The following is a 13,994-nucleotide window of genomic DNA, read 5'->3' on the forward strand; positions in this document are numbered from 1 at the left end:
GAAGCTGAGAGACAGCTGCCCTCTCTGCAGGACAGCCATGAGGACCATCAAGATCTCTGTGCGGGGAGGCAAGCATTATGTAGTGTGTCATTTCCCGCCCGCAGTGCTGGTACCTGCTGACTTCCAGCCCAGCACCACCACCTGCCCCAATGGCACTGTGGTATGTGCTCCATCCCCTCTGCCACAGCCATCCCAGCAGATGGCCATGGAATCAGAGGTGAGGGCGAGGCTGGGTGGCCTCCTGCCACAGGAGTGGGCTGCACTGTTCAGGGAGCGACGCAGCATCCTCAACCCTGTGCTGCCTTCCCTGCACCAGAAGCTCTCTGCCATCCATGGGATCCGTTGGTGGCAGGTCCTGTCAGCACAGAGCATCTTCCTGTGCTGCCTGTGTTGGCTGGGGCCAGACAGGGCCGTCATGCTCCACTGCACAGAGCCCAGCTTGGGACCCATGGCCGCACCGCTCACTGACTGGCTTGTGCATGCCATCATCATGCCAACGCTGTGGCCAGGAGGCCCAGAGGCTGCATGGCCTCGAGGATGAGGACAGCCGCGCAGCCACCTCCCCACAGAGGATCCTCACACCCAGCACTACGCTGTCTGGCAGCTCTGCGGGTCCAGATGCAGAGGAGCTCCCGGGCACATCCAGTGAGCTCCTGCATGGGAGTGCAGGCGAGCTCCCCGCCGCACCCAGCCCTAGGGAGCAGGAGCAGCCCCGGGAGGAGCCAGGGCAGGAGGCAGCAGGGCCCAGTGCCCAGAGCTGCAGCTGCAGCCGCTCCACTCCCAGTTGGGGCAGGAAGCACTGCTCTGTGGGGCCCCAGCACCCCAAGAAGAGCAGGGCCAGCAGTGCCCAGGGCGTTCCACAGCCCTGCAAAAGGCTGCGACCCTGGCGCCGCTAGCAGGGCTTTGGGAACTCTAGTTCTTAAACTTGGGTCAGCTATTGTTTTTTTCCTTGGTTGTGCTCATTTCTCACTCAACCGTTTCAGATGAGGACTGATCCACTGACCCCCTCAGCAGCAAGATTCTAGTGCTCTCTGGCAATATCATGCCGTACATTACATGCAAAGAATATCCCGTTATATTTTCTAGCATCTACCAATCAGGTTTGCATAGGTACTGACTGAAATCTTATCAGGAAGCCAAATACCTTTGCATTTGTTTCATTCTGGAGGATGTTATGTCCTGTCCTGCTGTGAACGTGCCTATGGATCTGGAGAAAGAAACAGATAATCACAGAATCACAGAATCACAGAATCACCCAGGTTGGAAGGGACCTCAAGGATCATGTAGTTCCAAGCCCCCTGCCTAGCAGGGCCACCAAACGTACACATTCAGATCAGGTTGCCCAGGACCCCGTCCAACCTGGCCTTAAACACGTCCAAGGATGGGGCATCCACAACCTCCCTGGGCAGCCCGTTCCAGGGCCTAACCACTCTCCTTGTAAAGAAGAAGAAGAATCAACTGCTCTCCTATTCATTAACTCATCAATTATCCCACTTGAGAAAGAGGATGACTTTACAGTAAGTGACATCTATAGTCACATGAAAGAAAACCTGGCTCTCTAGCCCTACCCCTTATGAACATAGGGGGGTATGTCATAGGCCTCTGTCCATTAGAAAGGCAATGCTGGCTGCTTCCTTGACTGGAAATAATGTCTGGACAGCTTTTCTGCTAACTGTTTTTGCAGAATGGCTTTTGAGATAAACTGTGTTCCTCACATGTGCACAACCTGCACTCTCAGTTCCTGTTTGAAAAGCACTGGCAGATGGACTTAACTTCAAAGCCTGGCGACTTCTTCCTAAACTAGTTATTATTAAAAAAAAATTAAAAAAATAATTAGACTTATCCTTCTCTTGAACCTGCCTACTTATTGCCTTCCAGCATTGCACTGGAATTGCACTGGTATTGCACCGAGTGGTGTTCCCTTTGCTCCACAATGCTCTTGCCCCAGAACACACACCAGCTGCTCTCACCGAAGTTTTGGTTTCCATTCTTTTCTGTCATCCTTCATTGCTGTTTTGTTTCATGCAGGACAGTCAATGAGAACTGTGCTAAGGGGCATTTTCAGCCCCAAGCTAAACAATTCATCAATATATAAAGACACACATTGTCTCTTCGGAGCGAAATCCAACTTGAAGCGTGGGCTTTCTTCAGCCAGAAGATGAAGCAAGCTTTAGTGCAACCCCCTGCTTTGTTAAAAGATGTTAGCTTTTCTAAGTAATGGATTACTTTTGATGTCAGAAACAGTGCAAACTCATGAAGAAACGAGTAGCAGTACCACAATCTTGAAGGGAACCTCTCTCTGCTACTAGAAACACCTACAAGTGCGTTATTTCTCTTTATACCATCTGGGTAACCTCTCTCGTTTAGTGTATTTTTAGTCAAGAAAGAAGGCAATTAGAGAACTGAAGGATACAAACTCTTGAATAGAATGTGTTGTCATCTATTTTCCCAACATGGAAAAAGCTTCCAGTGGCGCATCTGCTGCAGTACATCTTTCCTGAATGTTCTCTGCCTCAACATAAACTGTCTCACTTCATTTTCTGTCTTGAAAGTAAATTGTGAGGCATAAAGGAACAGCTCCATCACTGACAGATTGCATTAGAAAAAATAATGTAAGGAAGTCATGTACATAATGCAGTGACAAAAAAAAAATAAATCAATCTGCATTGTTACTCGTCCTTCAAATTGCAAACTTGTTCAGTAACAGAAAAGAGAGAGTGCTAAACACACAAAATGAAAAACACTTTGGCTTCATCCCTTGTAGGATGTGAGCAGAGAATTCAAGTTTCTGTGGTTGAAAGCAATCTTTCCTCTGAGGCATTCTAGATTCATTATGAAGATGTGGGAAATCTGCTCCCCAGTTTAATATTAAATCAAAATATAATCCTTCGGTCTTTAACTGGGAACATCTGGAAGAAAACTCTGGTGACCAAAATTTACTAGCTAATAAAGACTGTAATGAATTCCCACAGTTAGAGAGTTGCGCATGTTTTATATAAAAGCAATCAGGACACTACAAAGCACTCAGCACTTCGAGCAAAGACAAATATTATTTCATAAGGCATGAAATAAAGATATATCATTGCAAATTAAAATGAGTTTTATGACAATAAAACAATGGTCCTTTTTTCTTAAATACAGAGCCGAATTAAAATATGACCAAACCTAAGCTTTGAAACTCCTTAAAGCAAGAGATCAGACAAATATGTCAAATATGTTTAATTTTTTTTTTTTTTCCAAAATAACTGATGGCAAAATAAAATATTTACATCACGTCATACTGTGTAAACATGTAACGTCACTGTACAAAGAAATATACATGCAAAATAAAGCAAAAATTTAACTAAAACAATAAAGGAAAATAATACACAAACATTATGATATGAGGTTGGTACGAATACACATCCAGTTTTGAAGTCAGTTGATTTCTATTAAAAAGTTTCTGTACAACTTTACAAAAAACAAAAAAGGAATAAATAGTATACAGTGGAAGCCGCAAAGCTCAAAACTGACCCAAGCTAGGTTATGGCTTAAGACCCATACATCTAACTATGGTGGCATGTCAGCTTGGTTTCTTAAAACATGGCATCTCACACAAACATAGATGACAACACACCTATATGAACTCAGTGATGCACAGAAAACCATCTCTGCCTTTTTAAATAGTTCACGTCAATATTACTTCAATCTTAAAAACAGTTAATAAGACAATTACATTACGTGCCAGATTCTCATCATCTGACCACTACTTTTTGAATGTATTCTTCACCAAAGAGCACAAAATTCATTTGTTCATTTCACAGAAAGAAGTAAGCACAGTTCTGAAAATTCTAAAAAGTAGTAAGCATTGAGATTGATTTTGGGAAAGTCATACTTTGGCATTTTGAATATAATAATAATTTTAAAAAGTGTCACCATATTTCTTAACCAGTTTGAGATTTGGGATACGAATCTCTCTCTCTCTCTTTTAAACAACCCTTAAAACTGACTAGCTTTGACTAAATTCTATGCTAACCCTCATCTTAAACTAAAAAAGATGGTGTGGTACAGCACACCCTCCCCTGCCCACCCGGAACCCCCAGACACACAAACAAAATCATAAAGCTCGCCGTACTAAGTATGTGCTTTTTCTATATATTTATTACAGTTACAACAGAGGTCCTCATAAATAGTTGCATAAAATGTTAAAGCCACAACATTGCACATGATATGAAATAAAACAAAATCCCAAATGAGTGCATTTACAGTATTTCATCCTGCTGTATACTGCTTGACAATCAGGTCGGCAAGCTGGGCACCAACTGGACGTCCGTTTCTAACGGGCCAGCGTGTACCGACCCAAACTGAAGACCCGCACAGTGGTATACCACCATTTAGGAGGGAGGGGAAAAAGGATAAGGAGGGAAAAAAATTACAGACCGAAGGCAGGTAACAGTCTATATACAAGTAAGGCCTACATTTTATCAGAGCAAAACGATTCATTCTATTTGTATGCAAAAACTTTGAGGTTGGATGCACTTAAAAGCAGAGTCTGATCTCAGTGCACTGCTACGTGAGATACATACAGGCGAGGCAACTGGAAAGCTCTAGGACCAAGTGAAAACCAGATGTTAGAAATGGAAGCCTTATCAATGGGCAGCCATTTTGGCGAGTCTTCTCCAGGCATGATTTCATTTTTAACACCAGTGCTTTGAACATAGGCATTTCTTCCTTGAATAAATCTTGAAAACGGTAGTTAAGTTCACTTGCAAAATTCAACTCTTGTTTATTAAAAAAACTATTTTTTTTTTTTTGCAGAAACCTGAATAAAATACTGTTGCTGTATCACTCGCGACTGCTTTTTGCAGAGTACAGTGCTATCGTCCTCCACCCCAGTGAAGTCTGCATTGCCAGGTCCACGCGTGACCTCGCGTGGTCCCCGTGGAATGCACTTGCACACGAACATTCGCTAGCAGCTGGTTGGCTCGGGGTTTGCTTTCCTCAAAATTCAAGTCAACAGCTGATTGGCAGAAGGAGTCTTATCTCCAGTCTGATTGATTGGCAGGAGGAGTCTATCTCCAGTCTGATTGGCAGGTGAAAGAGAATGAGAGAGAACTTCAAGCAAGATCAAACTCTTGGCAAGAGCCTGCTCTGTAAGAAGTTTTTAATGCTACGGATAGGTCGAACATCATTCTGGTGTTTTCGCCGCTCAATGAACGAAGTCAGTCTGGATATGTCAATGCTGTCAGTGCCTTTGCTATTCCCCAGCTGCAGCCATTGCTCCTGGAGGGTCAGGGCAGCTGAGGGACGCTTAGCTGGGTCATCCTGAAGCAGGAAACATACAAAATCTTTGGCCTTCTGGCTAACTCCTTTGAAGTAGTCATCTGGGAAACTAAAGTCTAAGCGGCAAATATTCAGGCAAGTTTCCTCTACGCTTTCATCCAGGAAAGGAGAGACGCCACTAAGAAGGACATATGTGAGCACTCCAATGCTCCAAACATCTGAAGTGAGGGAAACAGGATTTCCGAGAATAATTTCAGGAGCTGCAAACTCTGGGTTTCCAAGTAACTGGTGGATATAATATGTGGTATTGAGCTGGACTGCATCTCCAAAGTCAGCCAGTTTTATTGTTGGCTTAGAGGAACTCTGGTCCACCAAAATATTTTCAGGCTAGAAAACATAAAAGCAAAAGAAAAAAATGTATTTTTTCAAGTCATTCTAGCACACATTCAGTGCTCCAAAAATTACTGTTTCCCAACCTGTGCTGCTTGCACAGGAACGTAACAAACAGCTATAGATGCTGATTACTAGCTCTGCAAAGCTACTGGGCAATCCAACTGGCAGGCACTTCCATGCCAACCACAGTGTGCAATTAATGTGTTTTAGCTGCTGGCAGCATAATTTTTGCAGGAAGTATAGCTCTGACAGATAAGATTGAATATGCTCACAATAACAGCTTTGCAGGATTCACAGAAACCTGTGTTTAGGAATTTAATCTTAAAGAAAAGCAATTATAAATGAAGAGCGAATAAAACAACAACTCTATTTGCTTTATGACAGAGAGAACCAGAAGCCTTGGATTTGCACTTGTGCTGCAAGTTTCTCAGGGAAAAGAACAACAACCAACCCAACAACAACCAAACCCAAACACTGGCAGCAATTAATTCCAGCACAAAGGAGCACATATGACCAGCAATCTTCAAGGGGAATGCAGAGAGAATTCAAACCTTCTGTTTTGATGTGAACTGAAGCAAGAGATGGATCTCCCACCACATACCCCTTCATACAAAGGGATTCTCAAAAACTCAAAGGGATTTATAGTTCTGTGCTCTCAGCTGCCAGATTTCTATCAGGAGATTTTCATGCATGGAATGGCACACACTATTGGGAATTCCACTGACTCCTCACCTTTAGGTCCAAATGTGCTATTCTGCAGTTGTGAAGATACTGTACAGCTTCCAGAATCTCTCCCAGGTAGAGTCTGATCTTTCCTTCAGTGAGGTTTCCCCATCGCACAACATAGTCTAGAAGGCGACCCTGGTCAGCCCTATTGGAATTATAAGGGTTAAATTTTAATACTGAATACAAGAATTGATAAAACCCCCACCATACAATCAGTGTTGAAAGCTATTAAAAAAAAAATTAAAAAATCAAGCCAAGTGTTTCTTAGCAACCACAACTGCATGAAGTAATCATCAGTGTTTCCATTATTTGGCTAGTGTTGCTTGATCAACAATTTTTCTGCCTGTAAGTGGTTCTATGTCACTTACAGCTGACTTGCACCTAAAATAAGTAGAAAAGTAGAAATCATTTTGGAATGGTAGCAGAAGGTGAAGGCAAAGAAGAAAAGAAAGACAGTATGCTAGCCAGACAGAAAGATCAGATGTGTACTACCCCAGACTACAGGAATTACTACAACCGTCAGAATTCAGAAGACACGGCATGAGGATAGGAAGAGGAGAGCTGTTACCAAGCAACCAGATCACAGCATTCCTAATTCAGTTCTGTAACTGCTTGATATAAAATCATGCCAGGAACTCCTGACTAAGTCACCTACAATATCAGTTTAATAGGACAACTATTTCCTTCCAAGTATAACCCGACATTTTAGTAACGGCATCAGAGAATTGGATGATTTTTCTCATTCATAAGGCACATGTAAATGCCATGTAAATGCCATGGAAAGTTAGCTGTATAGATTGCATTTTACACACATTTCTAATACTAGTATGTAGTTGGTGGCGGTCTCAAAGGTATCAATAAGGCCAATGAGCTGGGGATGCTGGAGATTCTGCATGACTCCAAGTTCATGGGTAACCTGGTCTCGCTTCATCAACTTCTTATTCACAAACTTTGTGGCTACTGCTCGCTTGGTTCCCTTCTGGTCGCATTTCTTAACGACAGAAAATCTGCCCCTGGAATACAACGTTGAAAGGAAAGAATTAACCAAAATTTGCCCTAAGGAAAAATGTACTTATACCTTGAGAGAGATTCTGAAATAGCAGTTTAATACCTAGTAAGATATCCCTGTAGTATAGTTTCTAGCTATAAAAAGAGTTTAAAATGAGTGCATCTTCTACAGAACGTGTCTGTAGAAATAAGTAGCTCTAGATACAGATGTTTTATTGCATTTGCTGAGACTCAAACCAGAATGGTATCGAACTTTCACAGGTCCATCCATTAAGGCAGAAAAATATATATTCTTCATGAGCTGCTTCATATTTTGCTTGTGTTCAGACCTTATTTGGCTTTAAATTTCATTCTCCAAGTAAAAAGCTTTGGAGTACTTCACAGTAGACTCTGTGGCTTTCCAAAACACCTGAAGAACACTCATTCTTTTAATCTATGATACCACATCAGCTTAAGTACATTCTGTTTATGCAGTGCCACCTAGTGCTGGTAATATTTTGACCTCCCCATTTCTATATAATCCAATATAATTCTTGACTTTTGGGCTCATATGGTAGATATTTTATGAAGAAAATTTCCTTTTTTAAATGAAGTTAATATTTTGACATCTTTGAACATCAGCATACAGAACACACCTGCCAAGCTCAGCCACTTCGCTGTAAAGGGAATCAAAGTTGTCTTTCCAGATTACCATGATTCCATCACTTCCAGGACCTACAGAGAATTTAAAGAGAGAAAAGGTAATACAAACATTTACTACAGTCAGATTCTCCTCAGAATTAATTTTTTTGTTGTTACTGAATTGAGTAACATGTGTTTGAGTATAATCAGATTTGAAAAGAAAGCAGAAATGGGCCTACCTAAAACTCGTAGACTGGCGGAAGATGAAACTGAACCCATATCGTTTGCAGCTATGCACGTATAGATACCATCGTCTTCTGCAGTGACACCAATGATTTTCAGTGAAGCCTCTCCTAAGTCACTGGGACATACAATGGCATGAATATAAACTTTATATTCAATGTACAGACCTTGAACTATGGAAATTAGAAAAAGATTAATACTTATTGTTCAGGCTCTATGCTCTCTCTTGACAAACGTTAATTCTGTCACTGCTATTTCAGAAAGTGTCTACCAGAATCTGAGCATTTTATGTGTACAAAATACATTGGAATGTTTTTCAAGCCCTTAAAGAATATCCTCACTGACACTCTGTTTCAGGGTGTCCCAGGCTCCTTTGTGTTTGAAAAATAAAATTCTTCCTGTTTCTTCCTGCTCCCTATATTTCTTGAAAATTATTAGAAGTCATACTGAGGCAACTATCCATCATTACTCTATGCTTCCACCTCTGACTTCTAGCATATAGAAGCTGGCCTAGGAGTCTGACCAAAGGATTAATCTTGGGACCAGTGCTCTTCCATATCATCAGTGACAGGCTTGAGAGTACCCTCAGCAAGTTTGCTTGACACCAAGCTGAGTGATGTGATTAACATATTAGAAAGAAAGGATGCCATCCAGAGAAACCTTGACAAACTTGAAAGGTGGGCCCATGTGCATCTAACAAGGTTCAACATAGCAAAATGCAAGGTTTTGCACTTGGGTTGGCGTAATCCCAGATATGTATACGGCCTGGGAGAAGAATTCCTTCAGAGTAGCCCTGCAGAGAAGGACTTGGGATTCCTGTTGGATTAAAAAACGGAACATGAGCCATCAGTGTGCTCCCGCAGCTCAGAAGGCCAACAGTGTCCTTGGCTCCACTAGAAGAGTGGTGACCAGCAGGGACAGTGAGGTGATTGTCTCCTCTACTCTGCTTCTTGTGAGGCTCTATCTGGAATACTGCATCCAGGCCTGGGGCCCCCAGTACAGGAAAGTTGTGGAGCTGTTGGAGAGCGTACAGAGGAGGACCACAAAGATGATCAGAGGTCTGGAGCACCTCTCCTATGAAGACAGGCTGAGGGTGCTGGGCTTGTTCAGCCTGGAGAAGAGAAGGCTGCAAGGAGACCTCATTGCAGCCTTGCCAGTATTTAAGTGGGGATTATAAACACACCAGAGGAATCAACTTTTTACAAGGGTAGACAGTGATAGGACAAGGGAGAATGGTTTTAAGCTCAAGGAGGGAAGGTTTCGATTGGATGTCGGGAGAAGATCTTTACAGGGGGAGTGGTGAGGTGCTGGAACAGGCTGCTCTTAGAGGTTCTGGATGCTCTGTCCCTGAAGGAGTTCAAAACCAAGTTGGATGGAGCCCTGGGGAACCAACCATCCTGTCACAACAAATAAGCCACTGAGGTCACTGACAATGATTTTGCCTTTTAAGACAAAGAAATGTACTACATAAATTACTGTACCTGTACGAGATGCTGTGATGACCGTCATTGCTCAGTGTGTTATGATCAGGACCTTTCCAAGTAACTGAAGCCTTGGGACGACCACAGACTTTACACCTAAGCACGATGGTCTCTCCTGTCTCACATGTTACCTCACTCAATGGTATTATAAACTCTGGGGGAACTGGAAAAAAGAATGTTAATAACCTTAGGTCAATTAAAAGTCATCAATTTGCACTTCTGCTCCTTTCACCTTCTCTTTTCTATTAGACAATCTCACATAATACTTAAAATTTCCAGTTTATCTATCATTCTACCCTTGGACCATGTCTATGGCTACACCACTTACTGGGGTCAAGGTCTGTCTGACCTTGCAAGGTCCCTGTAGAATTAATAATTTTTCCTCTTCAAGAACTTAAACATGATGCTACTATAATGTCAGATAACCCTAAAATCTACAGTGATGACCCAAACACTCTGGGCCAAGTAAGCCAAGTAAAGCCAGCAGTGAAAAGTATTTAAGGATGTGCTCAGCTAGGCAATCTGCATACCCAGCTGCGTTTGCAAAAGGGAAGACAAAACATCTCATTTAGTGAGGTACTACACTGCTTTCCCTTTTTGCTGATAGGTTAAACTCAAGAAGCTGACTCTTATTCCAATGCCACTCTCTTTCTCCTGATTGGCCTCTGACCTGGAGAGACTGAGTATTTACTAGGGAACAAAGCACAAAATGAAGTGATAGGTCTCCAGCTCCTGACCTCCTTATTTTGCAAATTCATCAATGCTCAACTTCCATATGTCTCAGTGCAGATGCAGTAAAGAATGTAAATCTTTCTGAACAGATGCATTTGCGAGTGTAAATCTTTCTGAACAATGTCATATGATTCTTGCATTTTATGTTGTTCTGGATATATAAACACATAAAGAATAATATATGACATACTTCATTAACCCCTCCAAAATGAGTTTGCATACATTTTCACTGAAAATAGCCAGTCTGTGATGTAATTCGTGTCAAATAAATTTAAAGTAAATGATGTTTTAATCACGTTACACTTACTGTGAATTTTAAAGATTAAAAGAACTTACCATCATAAATGTAATTGGGGTTGAGAAGCTGGAAAGGAAAAATTAAACAATTAATGTCCTTGCAAAAGTGTAATAAGAAATTGTAGAAAATAAAGCACAGCGATGGGCAGAAGTTATCTGTACCCACAAATGTCCATAAACAGAAGAATGCCAGAGTTCCTGTCCCACTCTACTTCTTCTGCAGTATCCATATGCAGTGTCACACCTGTAGATTCAGATACTTTATAATCTTGTAATATTTATAAAAACCATCCATTAAAACCACTGTTGCTTCTAACTTCTTCATGTGAAGTTCTAACAGAAGCTAGAATTAAAAGCAAGTTTTAAAGTAATTCTAACATGACTCCTTTTGAAAACTACTACATCTTTGTAACATTTACCTTTACAGAAACCTTGTTGGCAAGTCCTTCTCGGGATTTGCGGTAACCATTTTCGAGCTTGCCTTCCCTTTTGCCGTCTTTATCTTTTTTCTCAGATTTCTTCCTTAAACGGAGTGCTGTGTGCCAAGACGTTGACTTCCTGAATGTAAAGCAGTATGATTTGAAAATTATTATTATTTTTTTTAACTCTCAATGATGTGTTATAATCTCCAGGTTGAAATAGCATTGAAAGGTAGGTCTGAGCATTTTTTCACTGTATTGAAGTATGCTAAAACGAAATACATTAAGTATTCCATAGGCAATATTGATTTTGTTTAAAACCGTAAGCTTGTAAGATTGGTCTGTAGTTATTTTGTGAAATCTTTGCTGCAATTGCTGTAAACATTCAATATGAAAATACAAATTGTCCATGAAACTGAACTAACAGCTAAAATCTATCTCAAATACAACCTACAAATACATTTATAAACCTGCTAAGAATAAGGATATTAATTCTCCCATTGGAGAGCTGAGGGAGATCTTGGCACAATCAATGATGGTAGACAGACTTGCAAATCAAAGCTGAGATCTATGATTTCTGAAATTGTACCTCATTTGGCACAAACATAATGACAGTTTGCTAAACAAAGACACCTAACTCAGCAACTCATACTATTGAATAAGCCAGCAACTATTTTTTCTCTTAAATAAGGCATTATTTAATCTTCTTTTCCCAGAAGACTGTACTACTACAGCTTTTAAAAAATACATGCTTCTTTCTTACCACCTTGCTTTTATTATTTTATTTTCAAGATGTTTGCAAAGAGACCTACTCAAACTACTTGATGCTCATTGATTTCTCAAAGATCACATCAAATTTTAGCTCAAGAGGTTTAAAGCCTTCACTGAATTGAAGTTTTTCTTCCTCCCCCTCTTCTAAACAAACACAGGCACTCACTTGATGGTTCCATCTGGGTTGTCCATGATGACTGCACTGGTATGCCCCAAGACATAGCCGGGAATCCAGCCCTCAGCTGCGGGGCACTGATCAGTGGCGGCTCTGAACACCAAAAACATGTTCTGTTGGTTGCTGGCTAGGATCTGCACAACCTCTCCTTGGTAGACATTTATCTCATCCTCCTTCACTGCCGTGTAATCGTGTGTCACCAGCATGGTGGAGATATTGCTACTGCTGCTACTTTCACTCTGCAAGTGTCAACCAAAAAGGAGGCAAAAAAATAATTAAAAAAAAAATAAATCAAGTTTAAAGTTCATGAGGAAGGCAGTCTATTCTTGGCCTGCTACTTTTCAACCATGACCTACATAATTCACGTAGTTTAAGATGCAGTTAAACAGAAGAGCTAAGGTTTCTCTTTTAGAGATGCTTGCATGTATTTGTGCAAAATAGTTTGGTCTTTGAATACCCTTATGTAAAACTGCTGCAGAAACTTATTCCTTTTCCTTTTATTCAAGATTACTTCATTTTAACAAAAGATTTCAACTAGCTTTTCTTTCAAGCTCTGACACTGAAGCTTATCAGGTAGCAAAGCTACGGTACAACACATATAACAATTTTCCACCAAGTGTTGTAGATGCACTTTTAAAATCAGAACAGTTCAAGACTTCACCTCATAAACACTGGAAACTCCAATAATGTGGAATACATACAATCTTTTCTAGCGCCATTTGTCAGATGTCAGACACCAGCCTTCTGCACACAAAACATGACAAAGTACCAAAGAACAAAACATGCTTTTCAACAGTGTCTGTCTTGAAAATTCAAGGCTACTCCCTACTTTGAAACTGCATGATCACATTAATTCCTTTTAAATGCACAGAAGGAGGTAAATTACTGAAATACTAAGTTATTTATCTTTTGGAGAAAAATAGGCCCATCAATCTCTAAAAATAAAGCTGGAAGTCTCACTTTTGAATGATTATTTTGATAGCTGTGAGCTGCTTCTCATACACTTTCAACTGGTGTTCATTAATGCTGTCTGTTTCTTCACAGAGCTCTTGCAGGAAGCTACTTATTGCTGACAATGTGCACATTAAAGATACACTGTTTTTTAAACGAAAAAGCCTTCTCCTGGCCATGAATCCACTATGTTTTTATGAAATTACTATGTTTTAAAGTAAATCTCTTTATGCTTGTATATATGCATTTCTCATAAGAGGCCTAACAAACAGAAGTGTAAAATCTATTATCAGACTATGCAAACTATTCCCTGAAAGAAAATTAGTTCTTGAAACACATTATAAATGAAGTGGATGGCCCATTAATGATATGGCATGAGGTGTTTAAGTGTGTGCACCTGTCCTTTGTGTTCTTACTTCAGACTGTCTCAGTTTCTATCAGTGAGGGCTCAATATTGCCTACTGGTAGCTGAGTTGAAGAAAGAAAGTCGAACCCAGCCATACCTGAAGGCTATTGTGGTTTATATTGCATAACCATGCGTTAGCACCACATACATGCGAGCAGTGAGTGGAAAGCTTGGCACTCAAGATTAAAACAGTGTCACCTTTTTTCTCTGAACGGTCAAGTATTTGCCTCTTTTGTGCTGAAGAGAACCACTGAGGGTCAGCTGACAGCACGGTGCACTGGGAGCCCACTAAGGCTCATTCTCATCCTGTCTGTTAATAGCCTTGAACAAGTAACTCCATCTCTTGGCACCTGTGCTTCTTTATAAGCTGGCTGAATAACATACTGAGAAACCAAGAAGTTTGGAATAAAACTCTAATTACTCATTCCTGGCATGTTCAGCACATTCATGCTTGGATTTGTATTTGTATCTGTATCATTTCCCCTGCTAGGATTATGAAACAAATGCTA

At 40.9% G+C, this 13,994-nt stretch overlaps 1 protein-coding gene across 3 annotated transcripts in view; it reads right to left on the reverse strand.

Annotated features, from left to right (window-relative positions):
* Positions 1–3,204: 3,204 nt before the first annotated feature.
* Positions 3,205–13,994, reverse strand: part of TRIO (trio Rho guanine nucleotide exchange factor) — a 223,615-nt gene continuing 212,825 nt past the window's right edge. For 2 of the 3 annotated variants that reach the window (XM_052704062.1, XM_052704064.1), the window contains 9 exons: positions 12,120–12,367; positions 11,183–11,321; positions 10,803–10,830; positions 9,735–9,897; positions 8,250–8,371; positions 8,025–8,103; positions 7,194–7,394; positions 6,388–6,526; positions 3,205–5,649 (listed from right to left, as the gene is read on the reverse strand). In XM_052704062.1, coding sequence (XP_052560022.1) covers positions 5,107–5,649; positions 6,388–6,526; positions 7,194–7,394; positions 8,025–8,103; positions 8,250–8,371; positions 9,735–9,897; positions 10,803–10,830; positions 11,183–11,321; positions 12,120–12,367 — 1,662 coding nt within the window. In that variant the 3' untranslated portion in view covers positions 3,205–5,106. Of the gene's footprint in view, positions 5,650–6,387; positions 6,527–7,193; positions 7,395–8,024; positions 8,104–8,249; positions 8,372–9,734; positions 9,898–10,802; positions 10,831–11,182; positions 11,322–12,119; positions 12,368–13,994 lie in introns of those variants that run through there. The other variant, XM_052704065.1, reaches the window with a different exon arrangement.

Source organism: Tympanuchus pallidicinctus, unplaced genomic scaffold (genome assembly GCF_026119805.1).
Source record: "Tympanuchus pallidicinctus isolate F22 unplaced genomic scaffold, pur_lepc_1.0 scaffold5, whole genome shotgun sequence".
NCBI lineage: Eukaryota > Metazoa > Chordata > Aves > Galliformes > Phasianidae > Tympanuchus > Tympanuchus pallidicinctus.